Here is a 23,048-nt window from a genome sequence, read left to right on the forward strand (position 1 = left end):
TGTTCCTAGGCCGTCATTGTAAATAAGAATTTGCTCTTAAGCCAAAATGACTGTTATTATATCTCCTAAATATTTTGGTGCATTACGGTAATGACGAGCAGGTTTCAGAGATTAGAATGTATTTTACGGTAATGACGAGCAGGTTTCAGAGATTAGAATGTATTTTACGGTAATGACGAGCAGGTTTCAGAGATTAGAATGTATTTTACGGTAATGACGAGCAGGTTTCAGAGATTAGAATGTATTTTACGGTAATGACGAGCAGGTTTCAGAGATTAGAATGTATTTTACGGTAATGACGAGCAGGTTTCAGAGATTAGAATGTATTTTACGGTAATGACGAGCAGGTTTCAGAGATTAGAATGTATTTTACGGTAATGACGAGCAGGTTTCAGAGATTAGAATGTATTTTACGGTAATGACGAGCAGGTTTTAGAGATTAGAATGTATTTTACGGTAATGACGAGCAGGTTTTAGAGATTAGAATGTATTTTACGGTAATGACGAGCAGGTTTCAGAGATTAGAATGTATTTTACGGTAATGACGAGCAGGTTTCAGAGATTAGAATGTATTTTACGGTAATGACGAGCAGGTTTCAGAGATTAGAATGTATTTTACGGTAATGACGAGCAGGTTTCAGAGATTAGAATGTATTTTACGGTAATGACGAGCAGGTTTCAGAGATTAGAATGTATTTTACGGTAATGACGAGCAGGTTTCAGAGATTAGAATGTATTTTACGGTAATGACGAGCAGGTTTCAGAGATTAGAATGTATTTTACGGTAATGACGAGCAGGTTTCAGAGATTAGAATGTATTTTACGGTAATGACGAGCAGGTTTCAGAGATTAGAATGTATTTTACGGTAATGACGAGCAGGTTTCAGAGATTAGAATGTATTTTACGGTAATGACGAGCAGGTTTCAGAGATTAGAATGTATTTTACGGTAATGACGAGCAGGTTTCAGAGATTAGAATGTATTTTACGGTAATGACGAGCAGGTTTCAGAGATTAGAATGTATTTTACGGTAATGACGAGCAGGTTTCAGAGATTAGAATGTATTTTACGGTAATGACGAGCAGGTTTCAGAGATTAGAATGTATTTTACGGTAATGACGAGCAGGTTTCAGAGATTAGAATGTATTTTACGGTAATGACGAGCAGGTTTCAGAGATTAGAATGTATTTTACGGTAATGACGAGCAGGTTTCAGAGATTAGAATGTATTTTACGGTAATGACGAGCAGGTTTTAGAGATTAGAATGTATTTTACGGTAATGACGAGCAGGTTTCAGAGATTAGAATGTATTTTACGGTAATGACGAGCAGGTTTCAGAGATTAGAATGTATTTTACGGTAATGACGAGCAGGTTTCAGAGATTAGAATGCATTTTACGGTAATGACGAGCAGCTTTCAGGCTGAGGCTGTTTCTGAAGGCTGAGGCTGTTTCTGAAGGCTGAGGCTGTTTCTGAAGGCTGAGGCTGTTTCTGAAGGCTGAGGCTGTTTCTTAAAGCAGAGACTGAGGCTGTTTCTGAAGGCAGAGGCTGAGGCTGTTTCTTAAAGCTGAGGCTGTTTCTGAAGGCTGAGGCTGTTTCTGAAGGCTGAGGCTGTTTCTGAAGGCTGAGGCTGTTTCTGAAGGCTGAGGCTGTTTCTGAAGGCTGAGGCTGTTTCTGAAGGCTGAGGCTGTTTCTGAAGGCTGAGGCTGTTTCTGAAGGCTGAGGCTGTTTCTGAAGGCTGAGGCTGTTTCCGAAGGCTGAGGCTGTTTCCGAAGGCTGAGGCTGTTTCCGAAGGCTGAGGCTGTTTCCGAAGGCTGAGGCTGTTTCCGAAGGCTGAGGCTGTGTCCGAAGGCAGTGTCTGTGTCTGAAGGCAGTGTCTGTGTCTGAAGGCAGAGGCTGTGTCTGAAGGCAGAGGCTGTGTCTGAAGGCTGAGGCTAGAGGCAGAGGCTGTTTCTGAAGGCTGAGGCTGGAGGCAGAGGCTGAGGCAGTGTCTGAAGGCTGAGGCAGTGTCTGAAGGCTGAGGCAGTGTCTGAAGGCTGAGGCAGTGTCTGAAGGCTGTGTCTGAAGGCAGAGGCTGAGGCTGTTTCTGAAGGCTGTGTCTGGAGGCTGAGGCTGTGTCTGAAGGCTGAGGCTGTGTCTGAAGGCTGAGGCTAGAGGCAGAGGCTGTTTCTGAAGGCTGAGGCTGGAGGCAGAGGCTGAGGCAGTGTCTGAAGGCAGAGGCTGTGTCTGAAGGCAGAGGCTGGAGGCAGAGGCTGTTTCTGAAGGCTGAGGCTGGAGGCAGAGGCTGTTTCTGAAGGCTGAGGCTGGAGGCAGAGGCTGAGGCTGTGTCTGAAGGCAGAGGCTGTTTCTGAAGGCAGAGGCTGGAGGCAGAGGCTGTTTCTGAAGGCAGAGGCTGGAGGCAGAGGCTGTGTCTGAAGGCAGAGGCTGGAGGCAGGAGATTATGTGATGTTGCGTTATCATATTATGTATTTTATCTGTCGTTTTTGTTTCCTGTTTGGACCCCAGGAAGAGTAGTGGGGATCCCAATAAATACTACTAATGTTGCTGATCCTCAATACAACTAAAAATACTTAAATGTGTCCATTTTAATTGAAATGCTGTAGAATTCCTATGGAGGACTGCTTCTTCTGGTTAGTGCCAGTATGGCCGACCTGTGGCTTCAAAGCCTCTCATTGGCCAATACATAGCATCATCAACCCAGGGTTTCTATACATCTCTGACTACAGCTGGTACTGTCATGTAGTCAGTACAGTGCTGCCCCTGTGTTCATTTAGCAGCAGGCCACTACTTTTTTGGGGGGGAGGGGAGGGGGGGGGGGTGTAAATTTAAACGACTAAAACGAGATATAAAGTATGTAAAAAGACAATGGAGATCCTTTGGAAAACTGGGTCAGTGTGGAAGTTGTGCATCCGATACTGTAGTGTAGGTTGGACAGTTGGCTGATACTGTGTTTTCTCTCTGACTTAGACACTGGTTTTTGACTGTTTTGTGTCAAGGTTACCACACACTAAACCCTGAGCTATGCTCTCAGTACGCTCTGTGTGTGGACTAGAGTGACAGCCATCCATTTGACGAGTCGAAGTGCAGACCGAAGGTTTGTTTGTTCTAAGAAGTCCCCTCCCTCTCCTTCGCAGATTCTGCATATTAGATTAAATGAAAAATGTTGACGGGAATATGGGAACATCCTAACCAGTCCCAAATGGGACCCTATGTCCTACATAGTGCACTACTTCTGACCAGAACCTTATGGACCCTAGTGCACTATGTAGGGAATAGGGTGCCATTTTGGAACATCCTAGACTGATAATGACTCGTCAGTTCTGATAAGCATGTGTAAGTATGCTTGTTTTTCTTATTGTGAGTCATTGATTTATTAGGAAAGTATGTTGTTACATTCAGTTCTGTAGATGGGTCTGAACTTGCAGAGTTAACCTGTTCTATAGTTCAGGAGGAAGATGTAGGCTAGATGACGTGTCAAACTCAAGACTGGCCCGTGAGCCCGTTCAGACTGGCCCGTGAGCCCGTTCAGACTGGCCCGTGAGCCCATTCAGACTGGCCCGTGAGCCCGTTCAGTATGGCCCGCGGGTGGTTTGAGTTGTTTAAAAAAAAACTCAAGCAACATTGAAATGATTGATAATTAAATCTAACCTGTGTAGAAATGATAATGACTCTACATCTATAGTCTGTTCACCCTGTCCAGACATCTATAGTCTGTTCACCCTGTCTAGACATCTATAGTCTGTTCACCCTGTCCAGACATCTATAGTCTGTTCACCCTGTCCAGTCATCTATAGTCTCTTCACCCTGTCCAGACATCTATAGTCTGTTCACCCTGTCCAGACATCTATAGTCTGTTCACCCTGTCCAGACATCTATAGTCTGTTCACCCTGTCCAGTCATCTATAGTCTGTTCACCCTGTCCAGACATCTATAGTCTGTTCACCCTGTCCAGACATCTATAGTCTGTTCACCCTGTCCAGACATCTATAGTCTGTTCACCCTGTCCAGACATCTATAGTCTGTTCACCCTGTCCAGACATCTATAGTCTGTTCACCCTGTCCAGACATCTATAGTCTGTTCACCTTCACCTTTGAATAGTAGGTTATACTGACAAATGGCTAGTTGACTTAACCATAATTTATTAGTCAAAGTAAATTTGGTATCAGTTAGGATATCATGAAATCTAAAAGTTGATAAGAGTTTTTGATAAAGGCCATGCAACTTTGAGTTTTGAGAAGATTTGAAAATAGGACACTGCCCCTTTTTTTAAAGACAAATGTGCCAAAAGAGATATGGACACTGCTACAGTAGGCTAGCTACGCTGAATCAGAGATATGGACACTGCTACAGTAGGCTAGCTACGCTGAATCAGAGAAATGGACACTGCTACAGTAGGCTAGCTACGCTGAATCAGAGATATGGACACTGCTACAGTAGGCTAGCTACGCTGAATCAGAGATATGGACACTGCTACAGTAGGCTAGCTACGCTGAATCAGAGATATGGACACTGCTACAGTAGGCTAGCTACGCTGAATCAGAGATATGGACACTGCTACAGTAGGCTAGCTACGCTGAATCAGAGATATGGACACTGCTACAGTAGGCTAGCTACGCTGAATCAACTGTAGCCGCCATATTGGTAGTATGTTCATTATTAAAGATGTACGTTTGTAAATCACTTTGCCTTAAATAAATAAGCTCAGCGAGTAGATTTGTGTTGCTCTGGACAGCTCGCGTGTGTTTTTACACCCCCCCAGCGGCCATTGTTAATGTCTTACCTTGCACACAAAATAAAATACATGTGCCCAGATAACAATAGGCTGTGGATATCGACTCATCATTACCACATTATATGGGACATTAGATTCATGCTCTCTGCCTTGGTGTAGAAATTCGACTGCAACACACACGGCAGACTGTCAAACCAGCAGTGTTTTCCTGTCATCGCTCACTTTGTGACTGACAGGTCGCCTGTCCTATCGATAGATGGCTAGAAGATGCATATCGTTCATTGTAGCGGGAGAGGGCTCGGAAGACCTTTATTCTGACTAGCACATTTTAATAGCAGCCTAATTGATTTAAGTGGGAAAAGTACCCGGCTGAAAATGGACTAAACGGCTGTATAGCAGACAGCCGGCGCTAGCGGAAAACACTGACTGTTGGGAAATAATAAGTTAAAACAATACTTTGTTGCAGTGTTAGTGTTACAGTGTTACAGTGTTGCAGTGCTGCAGTGCTACAGTGTTACAGTGTTGCAGTGTTGCAGTGATACAGTGTTAGTGTTAGTGTTGCAGTGTTAGTGTTGCAGTGTTAGTGTTACAGTGCTGAATGTTACAGTGCTACAGTGTTACAGTGTTGCAGTGTTACAGTGCTACAGTGTTACAGTGCTGAATGTTGCAGTGTTGCAGTGTTACAGTGCTGAATGTTACAGTGTTGCAGTGCTACAGTGTTGCAGTGTTAGTGTTACAGTGCTGAATGTTAGTGCTACAGTGTTACAGTGCTGAGTGTTGCAGTGCTACAGTGCTACAGTGCTACAGCATTGAATGTTAGTGTTAGTGCTACAGTGTTACAGTGCTGAGTGTTGCAGTGCTACAGTGCTACAGTGCTACAGTGTTGAATGTTAAAGTGTTACAGTGCTACAGTGTTGCAGTGCTACAGTGTTGCAGTGCTACAGTGTTGCAGTGCTACAGTGTTGCAGTGCTACAGTGTTGCAGTGCTACAGTGTTGCAGTGCTACAGTGTTGCAGTGCTACAGTGTTGCAGTGCTACAGTGTTGCAGTGCTACAGTGTTGCAGTGCTACAGTGTTACAGTGCTGAATGTTACAGTGCTGAATGTTACAGTGCTACAGTGTTGCAGTGCTACAGTGTTGCAGTGTTAGTGTTCGTGTTACAGTGTTAGTGTTACAATGCTGAGTGTTACCGTGTTGCAGTGTTGCAGTGTTGCAGTGTTAGTGCTACAGTGTTAGTGTTGCAGTGTTGCAGTGCTGCAGTGTTAGTGTTGCAGTGTTGCAGTGTTGCAGTGCTGCAGTGTTAGTGTTACAGTGTTACAGTGCTACAGTGTTGCAGTGCTACAGTGTTGCAGTGTTAGTGTTCGTGTTAGTGTTACAGTGTTACAATGCTGAGTGTTACCGTGTTGCAGTGTTGCAGTGTTGCAGTGTTAGTGCTACAGTGTTAGTGTTGCAGTGTTGCAGTGCTGCAGTGTTAGTGTTGCAGTGTTGCAGTGTTGCAGTGCTGCAGTGTTAGTGTTACAGTGTTACAGTGCTACAGTGTTGCAGTGCTACAGTGTTGCAGTGTTAGTGTTCGTGTTAGTGTTACAGTGTTACAATGCTGAGTGTTACAGTGTTAGTGTTACAGTGCTACAGTGTTACAGTGCTGCAGTGTTGAATGTTAAAGTGTTACAGTGCTGCAGTGTTGAATGTTAATGTGTTACAGTGCTACAGTGTTGCAGTGCTACAGTGCTGCAGTGTTGAATGTTAAAGTGTTACAGTGCTGCAGTGTTGAATGTTAGTGTTACAGTGCTGCAGTGTTGAATGTTAGTGTTACAGTGCTGCAGTGTTGAATGTTAAAGTGTTACAGTGCTGCAGTGTTGTCCTGTTCAGACTGGCTGGAGCAGCCTTCTCTAGTCACAGACATGTTAACGGTGGATATATATTTATATAACAAATACATATATATACATACAGTGCATTTGGAAAGTATTCAGAGCTCTTCCCTTTTTCCACATTTTGGTACGTTAGACTTATTCTAAAATTATATATATATATATATATATATATATATATCAGCAAAGAAAGAAACGTCACTGTCAACTGCGTTTATTTTCAGCAAACTTAACATGTGTAAATATTTGTACGAACATAACAAGATTCAACAACTGAGACATAAACTGAACAAGTTCCACGAACATGTGACTAACAGAAATTGAATAAAGTGTCCCTGAACAAAGGGGGGGGGGGGGGGTCAAAATCAAAAGTAACAGTCAGTATCTGGTGTGGCCACCAGCTGCATTAAGTACTGCAGTGCATCTCCTCTTCATGGACTGCACCAGATTTGCCAGTTCTTGCTGTGAGATGTTACCCCACTCTTCCACCAAGGCACTTGCAAGGTCCCGGACATTTCTGGGGGGAATGGCCCTAGTCCTCACCCTCCGATCAGCGTTGAGATTGCCTGCAATGACAACAAGCTCAGTCCGATGATGCTGTGACACACCGCCCCAGACCATGACGGACCCTCCACCTCTAGATCAATCCCGCTCCAAAGTACAGGCCTCGGTGTAACACTCATTCCTTCGACGTCAACTATCACCCCTGGTGAGACAAAACCGTGACTCGTCAGTGAAGAGCACTTTTTGCCAGTCCTGTCTGGTCCAACGACGGTGGGTTTGTACCCATAGGCGATGTTGTTGCCGGTGATGTCTGGTGAGGACCTGCCTTACAACAGGCCTACAAGCCTCAGTCCAGCCTCTCTCAGCCTATTGCAGACAGTCTGAGCATTGATGGAGGGATTGTGCGTTCCTGGTGTAACTTGAGCAGTTGTTGTTGCCATCCTGTACCTGTCCCGCATGTGTGATGTTCAGATGTACCGATCCTGTGCAGGTGTTGTTACATGTGTTATGCCAGTGCGAGGACAATCAGCTGTCCGTCCTGTCTCCCTGTAGCGCTGTCTTAGGCGTCTCACAGTACGGACATAGCAATTTATTGCCCTGGCCACATCTGCAGTCATGCCTCCTTGCAGCACCTTGTTCACGCAGATGAGCAGGGACCCTGGGCATCTTTCTTTTGGTGTTTTTCAGAGTCACTAGAAAGGCCTCTTTATTGTCCTATGTTTTAATTACTGTGACCTTAATTGCCTACCGTCTGTAAACTGTTAGTGTCTTAACGACAGTTCCACAGGTGCATGTTCATTAATTGCTGACTGCAGGAATGTCCACCAGAGCTGTTGCTGAGAGTGTAATGTTAATTTCTCTACCATAAGCTGCCTCCAGTTTGGCGATACGTGGAGAATTTGGCAGTACGTCCATCTGGCCTCACAACCGCAGACCACGTGTATGGGCTAGCGGGTTGCTGATGTCAACGTTGTGAACAGAGTGCCCCATGGTGACGGTGGGGTTATGGTATGGGCAGGCGTAAACTACGGACAACGAACACAAATACATTTCATCGATGGCAATTTGAATGCACGGAGATAGTTACGAGATCCTGAGGCCCGTTGTCGTGCCTTTCATCCTCCGCCATCACCTCATGTTTCAGCATAATAATGCATGGCCCCATGTCGCAAGGATCTGTACACAATTCCTGGAAGCTGAAATTTGCCCAGTTCTTTCATGGCCTGCATACTCACCAGACAGGTCACATGATTTCATATGCTTGGATCCCAGAAAAACATCCCTATCCCTGGGATAAAAAGTTGAACAGTCCCTGGGGTGGTGTAGGGGATAGTTGTGGTAATGCCCCCAGCAGTGGTTTGGCTTGGAAGCTATTCTCAGACTAGGTTAAGAGGCGTTTCGCAAACTAGGCTACGAGGCGTTTCTCAGACTAGGCTAACGGGCTAAGAGGCGTTTCTCAGACTAGGCTAATGGGCTAAGAGGTGTTTCTCAGACTAGGTTAATGGGCTAAGAGGCGTTTCTCACACTAGGCTAAGAGGCGTTTCTCACACTAGGCTAAGAGGCGTTTCTCACACTAGGCTAATGGGCTAAGAGGCGTTTCTCACACTAGGCTAAGAGGTGTTTCTCAGACTAGGCTAAGAGGCTTTTCTCAGACTAGGCTAAGAGGCGTTTCTCAGACTAGGTTAATGGGCTAAGAGGTGTTTCTCAGACTAGGTTAATGGGCTAAGAGGCGTTTCTCAGACTAGGTTAATGGGCTAAGAGGCGTTTCTCAGACTAGGCTAAGAGGCGTTTCTCAGACTAGGCTAATGGGCTAAGAGGCGTTTCTCAGACTAGGCTAATGGGCTAAGAGGCGTTTCTCAGACTAGGCTAATGGGCTAAGAGGCGTTTCTCAGACTAGGTTAATGGGCTAAGAGCTGTTTCTCAGACTAGGCTAAGAGGCGTTTCTCAGACTAGGTTAATGGGCTAAGAGCTGTTTCTCAGACTAGGTTAATGGGCTAAGAGGCGTTTCTCAGACTAGGTTAATGGGCTAAGAGGCGTTTCTCAGACTAGGTTAATGGGCTAAGAGCTGTTTCTCAGACTAGGTTAATGGGCTAAGAGGCTAACAAGCAATCTGATGTGTGTACTGCAAAAAAAACGTATTTTTCTCTGCCTCTTCGACCTACTAACACCAACATTACCCCACACACACACATTACCAGCGCTGTTCTGCTCATCTGTCCCAACACTAACCCATTAATACTCCTCCTGGAATGCTGTGACATCACACTGACAGAGAAAAAAGAGAGTGGCCGGGAGTTGAGAGAGCAAGGAACGGAGAAGGAGGGAGAGAGGTGAAAGGTCAAGGAATGGCGAGAGGGACAGAGGACAGAGGGAGGCTGCTAGAGAACAATAGATTAATAGAGGGTATAGACACCACAGTCTACCCGGAGAGGAGACAAGACCCCACAGTCTACCCGGAGAGGAGACAAGACCCCACAGTCTCAACCCGGAGAGGAGACAAGACCCCACAGTCTCAACCCGGAGAGGAGACAAGACCCCACAGTCTCAACCCGGAGAGGAGACAAGACCCCACAGTCTCAACCCGGAGAGGAGACAAGACCCCACAGTCTCAACCCGGAGAGGAGACAAGACCCCACAGTCTCAACCCGGAGAGGAGACAAGACCCCACAGTCTCAACCCGGAGAGGAGACAAGACCCCACAGTCTCAACCCGGAGAGGAGACAAGACCCCACAGTCTCAACCCGGAGAGGAGACAAGACCCCACAGTCTCAACCCGGAGAGGAGACAAGACCCCACAGTCTCAACCCGGAGAGGAGACAAGACCCCACAGTCTCAACCCGGAGAGGAGACAAGACCCCACAGTCTCAACCCGGAGAGGAGACAAGACACCACCGTCTCAACCCGGAGAGGAGACAAGACTGGGTCACAAATGGCACCCTATTCTCTATATAGCTAGTTTTGACCAGAGGCCTATGGGTAACGTAGTGCACTAATTCTGACCAGAGCCCTATGGGTAACTATCCCTCAAACACTCTGCAAGACAGCTTGTTCAGCTACTGTAGTCTTCTCTCTCATCTTTTGACCCCTTCCCCCAACGTTAATACAAAGGCTTTTGTTTTGAGACGACCTTATCTGACTGTTCAGATGAGAAGCGTGACGTAGACATCATAACCATGCTATTAATATAGTAGTAACATCTGACTTTAATAACAGGACACAATAACATTTTAGTTAATCTTGTTCTGTACCAGATTAGATTATTTGTGTTTTTAGTTTAGTATTCATTATGTTACAACAGTTGTGTCCTCTTAAAAGTAGTTGAAAACAATATCTGGCCTTAATGGATACATGTCGGTCTGTTGAGATGACCGTATTACCACCACTTCTGCAGTCATGACCACAATACATTTACGGTAATCTAATTTTATGCACCCTGGACATGTGTTGGTAGTATCCAACTAGCAAACGGCCATCCAAGTCCTAATGGCCTGGTACTCAGGTCTCTATTGTCCCTCCATCAGGTCCTAATGGCCTGGTACTCAGGTCTCTATTGTCCCTCCATCAGGTCCTAATGGCCTGGTACTCAGGTCTCTATTGTCCCTCCATCAGGTCCTAATGGCCTGGTACTCAGGGCTCTATTGTCCCTCCATCAGGTCCTAATGGCCTGGTACTCAGGTCTCTATTGTCCCTCCATCAGGTCCTAATGGCCTGGTACTCAGGGCTCTATCGTCCCTCCATCAGGTCCTAATGGCCTGGTACTCAGGGCTCTATCGTCCCTCCATCAGGTCCTAATGACCTGGTACTCAGGGCTCTATTGTCCCTCCATCAGGTCCTAATGGCCTGGTACTCAGGGCTCTATCGTCCCTCCATCAGGTCCTAATGGCCTGGTACTCAGGGCTCTATTGTCCCTCCATCAGGTCCTAATGACCTGGTACTCAGGGCTCTATCGTCCCTCCATCAGGTCCTAATGGCCTGGTACTCAGGGCTCTATCGTCCCTCCATCAGGTCCTAATGGCCTGGTACTCAGGGCTCTATCGTCCCTCCATCAGGTCGTAATGGCCTGGTACTCAGGGCTCTATCGTCCCTCCATCAGGTCGTAATGGCCTGGTACTCAGGGCTCTATCGTCCCTCCATCAGGTCCTAATGGCCTGGTACTCAGGGCTCTATCGTCCCTCCATCAGGTCCTAATGACCTGGTACTCAGGGCTCTATCGTCGCTCCATCAGGTCCTAATGACCTGGTACTCAGGGCTCTATTGTCCCTCCATCAGGTCCTAATGACCTGGTACTCAGGGCTCTATCGTCCCTCCATCAGGTCCTAATGGCCTGGTACTCAGGGCTCTATTGTCCCTCCATCAGGTCCTAATGGCCTGGTACTCAGGGCTCTATCGTCCCTCCATCAGGTCCTAATGGCCTGGTACTCAGGGCTCTATTGTCCCTCCATCAGGTCCTAATGGCCTGGTACTCAGGGCTCTATTGTCCCTCCATCAGGTCCTAATGACCTGGTACTCAGGGCTCTATCGTCCCTCCATCAGGTCCTAATGACCTGGTACTCAGGTCTCTATCGTCCCTCCATCAGGTCCTAATGGCCTGGTACTCAGGGCTCTATCGTCCCTCCATCAGGTCCTAATGGCCTGGTACTCAGGGCTCTATCGTCCCTCCATCAGGTCCTAATGGCCTGGTACTCAGGGCTCTATTGTCCCTCCATCAGGTCCTAATGGCCTGGTACTCAGGGCTCTATTGTCCCTCCATCAGGTCCTAATGACCTGGTACTCAGGGCTCTATCGTCCCTCCATCAGGTCCTAATGACCTGGTACTCAGGGCTCTATTGTCCCTCCATCAGGTCCTAATGACCTGGTACTCAGGGCTCTATTGTCCCTCCATCAGGTCCTAATGACCTGGTACTCAGGGCTCTATTGTCCCTCCATCAGGTCGTAATGGCCTGGTACTCAGGGCTCTATTGTCCCTCCATCAGGTCCTAATGGCCTGGTACTCAGGGCTCTATCGTCCCTCCATCAGGTCCTAATGACCTGGTACTCAGGGCTCTATCGTCCCTCCATCAGGTCCTAATGGCCTGGTACTCAGGGCTCTATCGTCCCTCCATCAGGTCCTAATGGCCTGGTACTCAGGTCTCTATTGTCCCTCCATCAGGTCCTAATGACCTGGTACTCAGGGCTCAATTGTCCCTCAATTGTTTGTTGGAGGCGTCTTCAACATTATTCTGTTCTGCTATATTTCTGGTCCCTTTTCAGACTGTTTCTGAGAGATGTTTTCAGACTGTTTCTGAGAGATGTTTTCAGACTGTTTCTGAGAGATGTTTTCAGACTGTTTCTGAGAGATGTTTTCAGACTGTTTCTGAGAGATGTTTTCAGACTGTTTCTGAGAGATGTTTTCAGACTGTTTCTGAGAGGAGATGTTTTCAGACTGTTTCTGAGAGGAGATGTTTTCAGACTGTTTCTGAGAGGAGATGTTTTCAGACATCTATTACATAGAGCCAGTCACGTCTGTTTATTTAAATAGGAGCCAGTCACGTCTGTTTATTTAAATAGGAGCCAATCACGTCTGTTTATTTAAATAGGAGCCAATCACGTCTGTTTATTTAAATAGGAGCCAATCACGTCTGTTTATTTAAATAGGAGCCAATCACGTCTGTTTATTTAAATAGGAGCCAATCACGTCTGTTTATTTAAATAGGAGCCAATCACGTCTGTTTATTTACATAGAAGCACAACGGGTAAAACGGGAGCTTCTTGAGGTCAGTCATTCCTGCGGCGCAACTTTAGTGAGGTGGCCAAGTATGAAATTCACTAATTTTTGACAGCTATATATCTTAACTATTAAGTTAACTATCTAAGTTGTGGCTAATTACATTTTCTTTAGCTGGGTTTTTGCTAATGTTAGCGAAGTGGCTTTGCAAGATCTAGCTTCTTGGTAACAGCAGCAGACACAATCCCCTGTCAGATCCCCACTTTTTTTTTTGTGTGCTGTAAACTGTGTTTTGAGTTACTTGCATGTCCTAGTAATAAATACATCATTAGCATGTGCTCCTTAGCATTTACCTAGCATTTACTATGGGAATTCCTTAGTACTTGTTAGCATTTTGTTAGCATTCTGTTAAGTAAACGTAATATAAAATATAAATAGTTGTCCCTGGTTGACACGGGTTGACACGGGTTGACACGGGTTGACACGGGTTGACACGGGTTGACACGGGCTGACACGGGTTGACACGGGTTGACACGGGTTGACACGGGTTGACACGGGCTGACACGGGCTGACACGGGTTGACACGGGCTGACACGGGCTGACACGGGTTGACACGGGTTGACACGGGTTGACACGGGTTGACACGGGCTGACACGGGTTGACACGGGTTGACACGGGCTGACACGGGCTGACACGGGTTGACACGGGTTGACACGGGTTGACACGGGCTGACACGGGTTGACACGGGTTGACACGGGTTGACACGGGTTGACACGGGTTGACACGGGCTGACACGGGTTGACACGGGTTGACACGGGTTGACACGGGTTGACACGGGTTGACACGGGTTGACACGGGCTGACACGGGTTGACACGGGTTGACACGGGTTGACACTGGTTGACACGGGCTGACACGGGTATGGAAGTCTAGATAACACCCAACCCTAGTATAACCTAGTATAACCGGTATTTCTGATACCCTCCTTAGCAGAGGCGTCCTGTGAAATTGGACCATTTAAAAAAAATAATAATAATAATCCCTTTATTTAACCAGGCAAGTCAGTTAAGAACAAATTCTTATTTTCAATGACAGCCTAGGAACAGTGGGTTAACTGCCTGTTCAGGGGCAGAATGACAGATTTATACCTTGTCAGCTCGGGGTTTTGAACTTGCAACCTTTCGGTTACTAGTCCAACGCTCTAACCACTAGGCTACCCTGCCACCCCAAATATAATCACCTACCTCTGAATTGCCTAAATTCGCTGGTCTTCTCTCCTCCAGGTGTTTAAGATGCTGCAGTGAGTTCGGAGCTGAATCTTAACTGAAGCCTCAGCATGTCTATACTGCTGATGGTGGGTGTGGTGATGTGGGGGGCCCAAGGGGGGGTACATGGGGCCATGTGTCCCGGAGGGGTCCTTGGTAACTGCCCCACCCAGCAGAGCAATACCTCCGGTGGGGGTGAGACCTCCAGGGACTACTGCTACACCGCCCGTATCCGATCCACCGTGCTTCAGGGTCTGCCCTTCGGAGGGGTGCCCACCGTCCTCGCACTCGACTTCATGTGCTTCCTGGTGAGTCAAACGCAAGAGTTCAAAGGTCAAACAGAGATGAGTATACAGTATAATACAACTTTATTTTTCACCTGATAATCAGAAAGGTTTCTTCGGCCCCCCCCCCCCCCCCACACACACACACACACATATGCATACCACACACACACACACACACACACACATATGCATACCACACACACAAACCGAGAGTCAGGGTTGTACAGCTGATGTTGTGACATGTCTAGATGTTTTCCTTCATATAGACGGAGCTGTGATTGGTTAGATCTGATGTTTTCCTTCATATAGAAGGAGCTGTGATTGGTTAGATCTGATGTTTTCCTTCATATAGAAGGAGCTGTGATTGGTTAGATCTGATGTTTTCCTTCATATAGACGGAGCTGTGATTGGTTAGATCTGATGTTTTCCTTCATATAGACGGAGCTGTGATTGGTTAGATCTGATGTTTTCCTTCATATAGACGGAGCTGTGATTGGTTAGATCTGATGTTTTCCTTCATATAGACGGAGCTGTGATTTAATTGGTTAGATCTGATGTTTTCCTTCATATAGGCGGAGCTGTGATTTAATTGGTTAGATCCGATGTTTTCCTTCGTATAGACGGAGCTGTGATTGGTTAGATCTGATGTTTTCCTTCGTATAGACGGAGCTGTGATTGGTTAGATCTGATGTTTTCCTTCGTATAGAAGGAGCTGTGATTGGTTAGATCTGATGTTTTCCTTCATATAGAAGGAGCTGTGATTGGTTAGATCTGATGTTTTCCTTCATATAGACGGAGCTGTGATTGGTTAGATCTGATGTTTTCCTTCATATAGACGGAGCTGTGATTGGTTAGATCTGATGTTTTCCTTCATATAGACGGAGCTGTGATTTAATTGGTTAGATCTGATGTTTTCCTTCATATAGGCGGAGCTGTGATTTAATTGGTTAGATCTGATGTTTTCCTTCGTATAGATGGAGCTGTGATTGGTTAGATCTGATGTTTTCCTTCGTATAGATGGAGCTGTGATTGGTTAGATCTGATGTTTTCCTTCGTATAGACGGAGCTGTGATTGGTTAGATCAGATGTTTTCCTTCATATAGACGGAGCTGTGATTGGTTAGATCAGATGTTTTCCTTCATATAGACAGAGCTGTGATTGGTTAGATCTGATGTTTTCCTTCATATAGACAGAGCTGTGATTGGTTAGATCTGATGTTTTCCTTCATATAGACGGAGCTGTGATTTAATTGGTTAGATCTGATGTTTTCCTTCGTATAGACGGAGCTGTGATTGGTTAGATCTGATGTTTTCCTTCATATAGACGGAGCTGTGATTGGTTAGATCTGATGTTTTCCTTCATATAGACAGAGCTGTGATTGGTTAGATCTGATGTTTTCCTTCATATAGACGGAGCTATGATTTAATTGGTTAGATCTGATGTTTTCCTTCATATAGACAGAGCTGTGATTGGTTAGATCTGATGTTTTCCTTCATATAGACGGAGCTGTGATTGGTTAGATCTGATGTTTTCCTTCATATAGACGGAGCTGTGATTGGTTAGATCTGATGTTTTCCTTCATATAGACGGAGCTGTGATTTAATTGGTTAGATCTGATGTTTTCCTTCATATAGACGGAGCTGTGATTGGTTAGATCTGATGTTTTCCTTCATATAGACGGAGCTGTGATTGGTTAGATCTGACATAAAACAACCCCTGAAGGTACCCCCCTCTCTGTGTACATTGGGAAGGCAGCCTGCCTAATGTATGGTGAGGCTCCTACCCCCCTCTCTGTGTACATTGGGACCTCTCCCTCCCTATTGAAGATGAAGGATGACCTTTTGACAAGTGGTCAGTTTGTTTTAACGTGTGTGTGGCCTTCCTAGTTATCCAGTTTTAACGTGTGTGTGTGGCCTTCCTAGTTATCCTATTTTGACGTGTGTGTGTGTGTTTTTCCTAGGTACTCCTGTTTGTGTTCTCCATCTTGAGGAAGGTAGCGTGGGACTATGGCCGCTTGGCGCTGGTCACTGATGCAGACAGGTAAACCACTACACTGTCATCTTTACCATGTGATCCCTGCAGGAATTGAACCCAACACCTTGGCGTTGAGGAGTTGCCAGGTAGCGCCACAATCTCTTACCAACTGAGTCACACAGGCTGAGACACACCGGGGAAAGAACACACAGACATGTTTAGTATGTGATCCCTGTTGGAATTGAACCCACAGCTTTGATGCCACACAGTAGTCTTAGCGCCACTCTTAGAGGGTGATGGTCCATAGATGGGCACATTGTTTTCCCCTGCTGCATGCCTGCAATACTTGTAAGTCATCTCATATCCAGATAGTGAATCCCCTTTGACATCTAGGTCTACTGTATATCTGTGTTTGATGCTTTTTAAAATTCAGTATGAACCAAACATTAGCAGACATTTTATGGATTTGTGGTCTTCATGGTGCTGTTGTTATATAGACAATACTCAAGACTACATTATGTTTACTCTCGTCAAAGCTCGTGACCCTCTTTAGCTCAGTTTGGTAGAGCGTGACGTCTGAAACCTCAGAACAATGGTTTCAATTCCCAGGACCAGCCATATGTAAAAACTGTGTGCATGTATGAGTTGAGTGGCTTTGTTTAAAGGAATTTGCTAATGGCCTGTATATTAATCTGTTTGGAAGTGTTTGTAATATAGCTACTATGTATAACCCCAGCAGAGGCCCTCTGTCACTGTAGAGACAACTGAACTGTGATTGGCCCTGATTAACTGCATCGATCACTAGTTTCTCCTCCAGGACTCTACCAAGCTGACCCCCTGCCATATTGTTTTTCTGTTTTTGTTTTCTCTCTGAAGACGGAGTCAGCGATACAGCCGTCTGGACGAACAGGAATAGTATGTAATGTTACCGCGTCACCCTGCTTCTCTTCCTCTTTCGTACCCCTCTTATCTTCTAGGAGTAACTCTCTTCCTTTCCTACCTAGGCTGGTGTGGGTTGGGTTGGCCTCTCTCTCCCTCTCTCTCTCTCTCTCTCTCTCTCTCGGTGTGGGTTGGGTTGGCCTCTCTCTCTCTCTCTCTCCCTCTCTCTCTCTCCCTCTCTCTCTCTCCCTCTCTCTCTCTCTCTCGGTGTGGGTTTTCTCTTTCCTTCTCTCCCTCCAGGCTTTCTTCTCCTCCATGCCACTCCTATTCTCTCTCTCTCTCTCTCTCTCTCTCTCTCTCTCTCTCTGTGTGGGTTGGCCTCTCTCTCTCTCTCTCTCTCTCTCTCTCTCTCGGTGTGGGTTTTCTCTTTCCTTCTCTCCCTCCAGGCTTTCTTCTCCTCCATGCCACTCCTGTTCTCTCCCTCTTTTTTCTTTCTCATCATTCCTCTGTTTTTTAAAACTTTGCTGCTGAGTCTCTGGTGTCTCTCTGTCTCTGTCTGTTTCAACCCTGCTGTTGGATGTCCTCTCTCTCCCCAACTAATCAGCTCTATATGCTAATCTGTTTCGTTGTTAAACTCTCTGACAAGCAGCATGCCTTTCCTGTCCTCCTGTATGAGCGCAGCCCATGAGGCGCCCAGCAGGCAGGATGTTTACAGGGTGGAGAGGTACGGTAACTAGTAACTACACACCTCACCTGACTGGTTATCCCTACCTACAGCTCCTGTATGTATCAGTCTGTGGTGGTTCTGTACTAGCTACTAGCCACCTCTTCCTACCAATCAGCTGTGTGTCTGTGGTGGTTCTGTACTACCTACTAGCCACCTCTTCCTACCAATCAGCTGTGTGTCTGTGGTGGTTCTGTACTACCTAGTAGCCACCTTTTCCTACCAAACAGCTGTGTGTCTGTGGTGGTTCTGTACTACCTACTAGCTACCCCTTCCTACCAATCAGCTGTGTGTCTGTGGTGGTTCTGTATTTCTGTATTAGATATGACTCTGAGGTAATCCCCCCCCCCCCCGGAGTCCCTCTGGGTGAATTCATCCTTTAATGTTGTTGTACGCTTGGTGGCTGACATTTAGCAGAGCAGAGGTTACCCATTTCTTCCAGTACTCTAAATCATTAAAGGAGATAGCCTGGTCTCAGATCTGTTTGTGCGGACTTGTTTAACGCTTACAGTCTTTGGCAAGACTGTACAAACAGTTCTGTGACCAGGCTGTAATTGAGATGATTGATCCCAGTAGTAATTGAGATCCCAATATTCATTGTGATCTGAAAGGCGAAACGTTATCCTGGATTAACATCCCTCTGTCAGCGTTTCTCTCAATCCTGGTCGTCGGGTCATATTTGATTAGTTGCATCAGCTGTGTTAGTGCCAGGGGTCAGGGGTCAGAAATAAAAAGGGACATCCCTTTGGGTGCACAGGACCAGGATTGAAAAACACTGCTCTCAGTATGCGTATTAATGACTACACACTGGTGTTATGTTGTCTCTGTGAATACCCTTGTCTGTGAATACCCTTGTCTGTGAATACCCTTGTCTGTGAATACCCTTGTCTGTGAATACCCTTGTCTGTGAATACCCTTGTCTGTGAATAACCTTGTCTGTGAATAACCTTCTCTCTCTAGCTAGCATCTGTCATCTTAAAGGCCTATTTCAGTCAAAAATGAGATTTTCCTGTGTTTTCTATATATTTCCACACTGATGTTGGAATAACACTGTGAAATTGTGAACGTTTTGACAATGTCCTTTTTAGTGTAAGAGCTGTTTGAAAAGACCAGGTGAAATTTCTGCCTGTCTTGGTGGGATGTAGTTTGGGCCTTCCATGGTGACATCACCATGCAGTCATTAAAAAATAGACCAATAAGAAAGATGATTCCAAACCACTCTGCCAAACATTTTCACTTTTCCCCACCCCGCTCTGATCACTCCCACGTCTGCATTCTGCCTTTTAACAGGCTGGGGGGCTCTGACAGAGAGAAACCGTTTGTGTATCTCTAGAATCCTCAAACTGCATGGAATGGGGCTGTAGAGGTTTGTTCTGGATCATTGTTGTCTCACTGATGGGGTGTGTGAGGGTTGGGGGGGGACGTTATGTAATTACTACGTAGATTAGTTTTATGAGTGACAGAGTAAAATAATGGGTGACTTTTTCAAATCGCCAAGCTCCCTCTGAAGAGTGAAACTGAGATGTTATCTTAACACAAAGTAAAACGGTTATATCCAGATGGTCAAAACGTTTCTGTGTACGATATTACCTGGAAGTGAATACAAGGTCAAGGCTTTGAGTGTGTACGGTATTACCTGGAACAAGGTCAAGGCTTTGAGTAACTGGTGAAAAGGAGTCGGGCGCAGGAGAGTTGAGATGCGTGGACAAGGTATTTAATACACGAAAAAACACCGGTATAGAAACCATACAACGGCGTGTGAAATATACCACGACACAATATACCACAACTAAATGGGACTAAATATACCACGAGTAAATATACCACGACTAAACGGGACTAAATATACCACGACTAAATATACCACAACGAAATATACCACTACTAAATATACCACGACTAAACGGGAGTAAATATACCACGACTAAATACACCACGACTAAACGGGACTAAATATACCACGACTAAATATACCACGACTAAATATACCATGACTAAACGGGACAAAATATACCACGACTAAATATACCACGACTAAACGGGACTAAATATACCACAACGAAATATACCACGACTAAATATACCACAACTAAACGGGAGTAAATATACCACGACTAAATATACCACGACTAAACGGGACTAAATATACCACGACTAAATATACCACGACTAAATATACCACGACTAAATATACCACGACTAAACGGGAGTAAATATACCACGACTAAATATACCACGACTAAATACACCACGACTAAATACACCACGACTAAATACACCACGACTAAATACACCACGACTAAATACACCACGACTAAATACACCACGACAAAATACACCACGACAAAATACACCACGACAAAATACACCACGACAAAATACACCACGACTAAATACACCACGACTAAATACACCACGACTAAATACACCACGACTAAATACACCACGACTAAATACACCACGACTAAATACAACACGACTAAATACAACACGACTAAATACAACACGACTAAATACAACACGACTAAACGGGAGTAAATACAAAACCCGGCAACAAAATACCAGCCATCAACATAGAACATAAATTACAAACACGCACACCAACATGGGGGAAACAGAGGGTTAAATAATGAACATATAATTGGGGAATAGAAACCAGGTGTGTAGAAAACAAAGACAAAACAAATGGAAAATTAAAAATGGATCGGCGATGGTTAAAAAGCCGGTGAAGTCGACCGCCGAACGCCGCCCGAACAAGGAGAGGGACCGACTTCGGCGGAAGTCGGGACAGGTGCACAATTTTTTTTTTTTTAAGTATAAAGTATGCACAAAACAATTTGGGCATCAGGGATCTTCATCCAGGAGAGGATTGATTGTCTCTAGTGCGGGTACCAGTCTTTTTAAGCTAACATTCCACTCCTTGCCTCTCCAATGAGTAGGTGTTTCTGAAACGTTTGACTGGTTCTGTAAATGTAATGTATATTTTTCAAATAACTAGTCCCAACACCGATGAGGAGTAGACCTACGCCCCACTAAAACCTAAACTCTGTCTCAGGTCAATTACATTAAATTCTGTCAATTCAGGAAATAAACTGAAATTCCAGAATTGGAATGTAAGTGGTGCAACCGTGTGAACACAGCCCAGGACCAGCCTCTCCAGACCATTTCAGAGCCTAGTACATGTGTGGCCAGTGAACTAACTACTCTGTAAATAAATACACCATTGATACTGTACTACAATGGTGATATCAAAGCCTAACTTTTTGGTGTTGTGCTATGCTAATGCTTGGCTAAAGCGATCTCCATCAGGTTTGTTTTTGGGGAGCGCTAGGCTAATGCTAAGCTAATACTAATTGTATCCTTTTAACATTGTGTGTGTGCGCAGTGTGGCGTCTGCCATAACGTCAGAGCTTCCCGATCGCTACGAACGCCTGACCTCTGTCTCCAGCTCAGTGGACTTTGAGCAGAGAGACAACGTAAGTACTACTTCCTGTTTTTACTGGGGTCATGGGGCGTGGAGCGTCTACGCTAGAGCATCGGTTTCCAACCTTGTCGGTTCTGGAGACCACCAAATCACCGTTAAAAGCTCTTGAGGAACACCATCGAAGAGTCACAAACCATTTGCATTGTGAAAAGTAATGTGATCTTTAAAAAAAAAATGTTTTCTTTATAACCTTCATTTAACTAGGCAAGTCAGTTAAGAACAAATTCTTATTTTCAATGGCAACCTAGGAACAGTGGGTTAACTGCCTTGTTCAGGGGCAGAATGAAAGATTTTTTACCTTGTCAGCTCAGGGATTTGAACTTGCAACCTCTTCGGTTATTAATCCAACGCTCTAACCACTAGGCTACCTGACGCCCCAGACCTAACCTAACCTACGGCAGACCTAACCTAACCTACGGCAGACCTAACCTAACCTACGGCAGACCTAACCTAACCTACGGCAGACCTAACCTAACCTACGGCAGACGTGACCTAACCTAACCTACGGCAGACGTGACCTAACCTAACCTACGGCAGACGTGACCTAACCTAACCTACGGCAGACGTGACCTAACCTAACCTACGGCAGACGTGACCTAACCTAACCTACGGCAGACGTGACCTAACCTAACCTACGGCAGACGTGACCTAACCTAACCTACGGCAGACGTGACCTAACCTAACCTACGGCAGACCTGACCTAACCTAACCTACGGCAGACCTGACCTAACCTAACCTACGGCAGACCTGACCTAACCTAACCTACGGCAGACCTAACCTAACCTTTGGCAGATTTAACCTAACCTACGGCAGATCTACCCTAACCTACGGCAGATCTACTCTAACCTACGGCAGATCTACTCTAACCTACGGCAGATCTACTCTAACCTACGGCAGATCTACTCTAACCTACGGCAGATCTACTCTAACCTACGGCAGATCTACTCTAACCTACGGCAGATCTAATCTAACCAAGGCAGATCTACTCTAACCTACGATAGACTTGGTCTAACCTACAGCAAATCTACTCTAACCTACAGCAGATCTACTCTAACCTACAGCAGATCTAACCTAACCTATGGCAGATTTAATAAATCTAATGTATGACACATCTAACCTCATCTAATCTACAGCAGGGCTAACCTAATTGACGGCAGATCTAACCTAATCTCTTCTCTCTCTAGGGCTTCTGCTCCTGGTTAACAGCCATCTTTCGGATAAAGTGAGTCTCCCATACAGTGGGTTGTGTGTGAGTGTGTGTTAGAGAGAGAACGACCGATAATCAGCTGAGCCAATATATCGGGCTGATATTGGCCATCAGCCTTTGATAGTCCCTTTACTTAGCAGAACTGCTGCTCTGCTAGCCACCACCCACTGAGGAATGTCTAGCTGGGAAAATTCGCAGCAAACTAGCTCATTCTCCAACCGAAAGATGCACAATTGAGAAACAGATTAATTAAGACAGTGATCAAAATCGATCTCTTGTTGCAAATATTAGTTTAGTGTAATTAATTCACTACTAATTCACTACCAATGCTTGTTGTGGACGTGCTAGCTAAACAGACAGCTATGTGACCTGTTAGCAAAGATTACGATAACAAACCCTTTCATCTGTGATGTTAGGTAG

The 23,048-nt window shown here is 45.4% G+C and overlaps 1 protein-coding gene across 2 annotated transcripts in view; it reads left to right on the top strand.

Annotated features, from left to right (window-relative positions):
- LOC109879244 (CSC1-like protein 2) overlaps window positions 1–23,048 on the top strand; it is an 82,879-nt gene that overhangs the window by 7,475 nt on the left and 52,356 nt on the right. The window contains exons 2-6 of one of the 2 annotated variants that reach the window (XM_031804689.1): window positions 14,092–14,381; window positions 16,321–16,400; window positions 17,211–17,249; window positions 21,323–21,413; window positions 22,606–22,643. In XM_031804689.1, the coding sequence (XP_031660549.1) occupies window positions 14,145–14,381; window positions 16,321–16,400; window positions 17,211–17,249; window positions 21,323–21,413; window positions 22,606–22,643 (485 nt within the window). In that variant the 5' untranslated portion in view covers window positions 14,092–14,144. The remainder of the gene's footprint in view (window positions 1–14,091; window positions 14,382–16,320; window positions 16,401–17,210; window positions 17,250–21,322; window positions 21,414–22,605; window positions 22,644–23,048) is intronic. The other variant, XM_031804690.1, reaches the window with a different exon arrangement.

This window comes from Oncorhynchus kisutch, linkage group LG25 (genome assembly GCF_002021735.2).
Source record: "Oncorhynchus kisutch isolate 150728-3 linkage group LG25, Okis_V2, whole genome shotgun sequence".
NCBI lineage: Eukaryota > Metazoa > Chordata > Actinopteri > Salmoniformes > Salmonidae > Oncorhynchus > Oncorhynchus kisutch.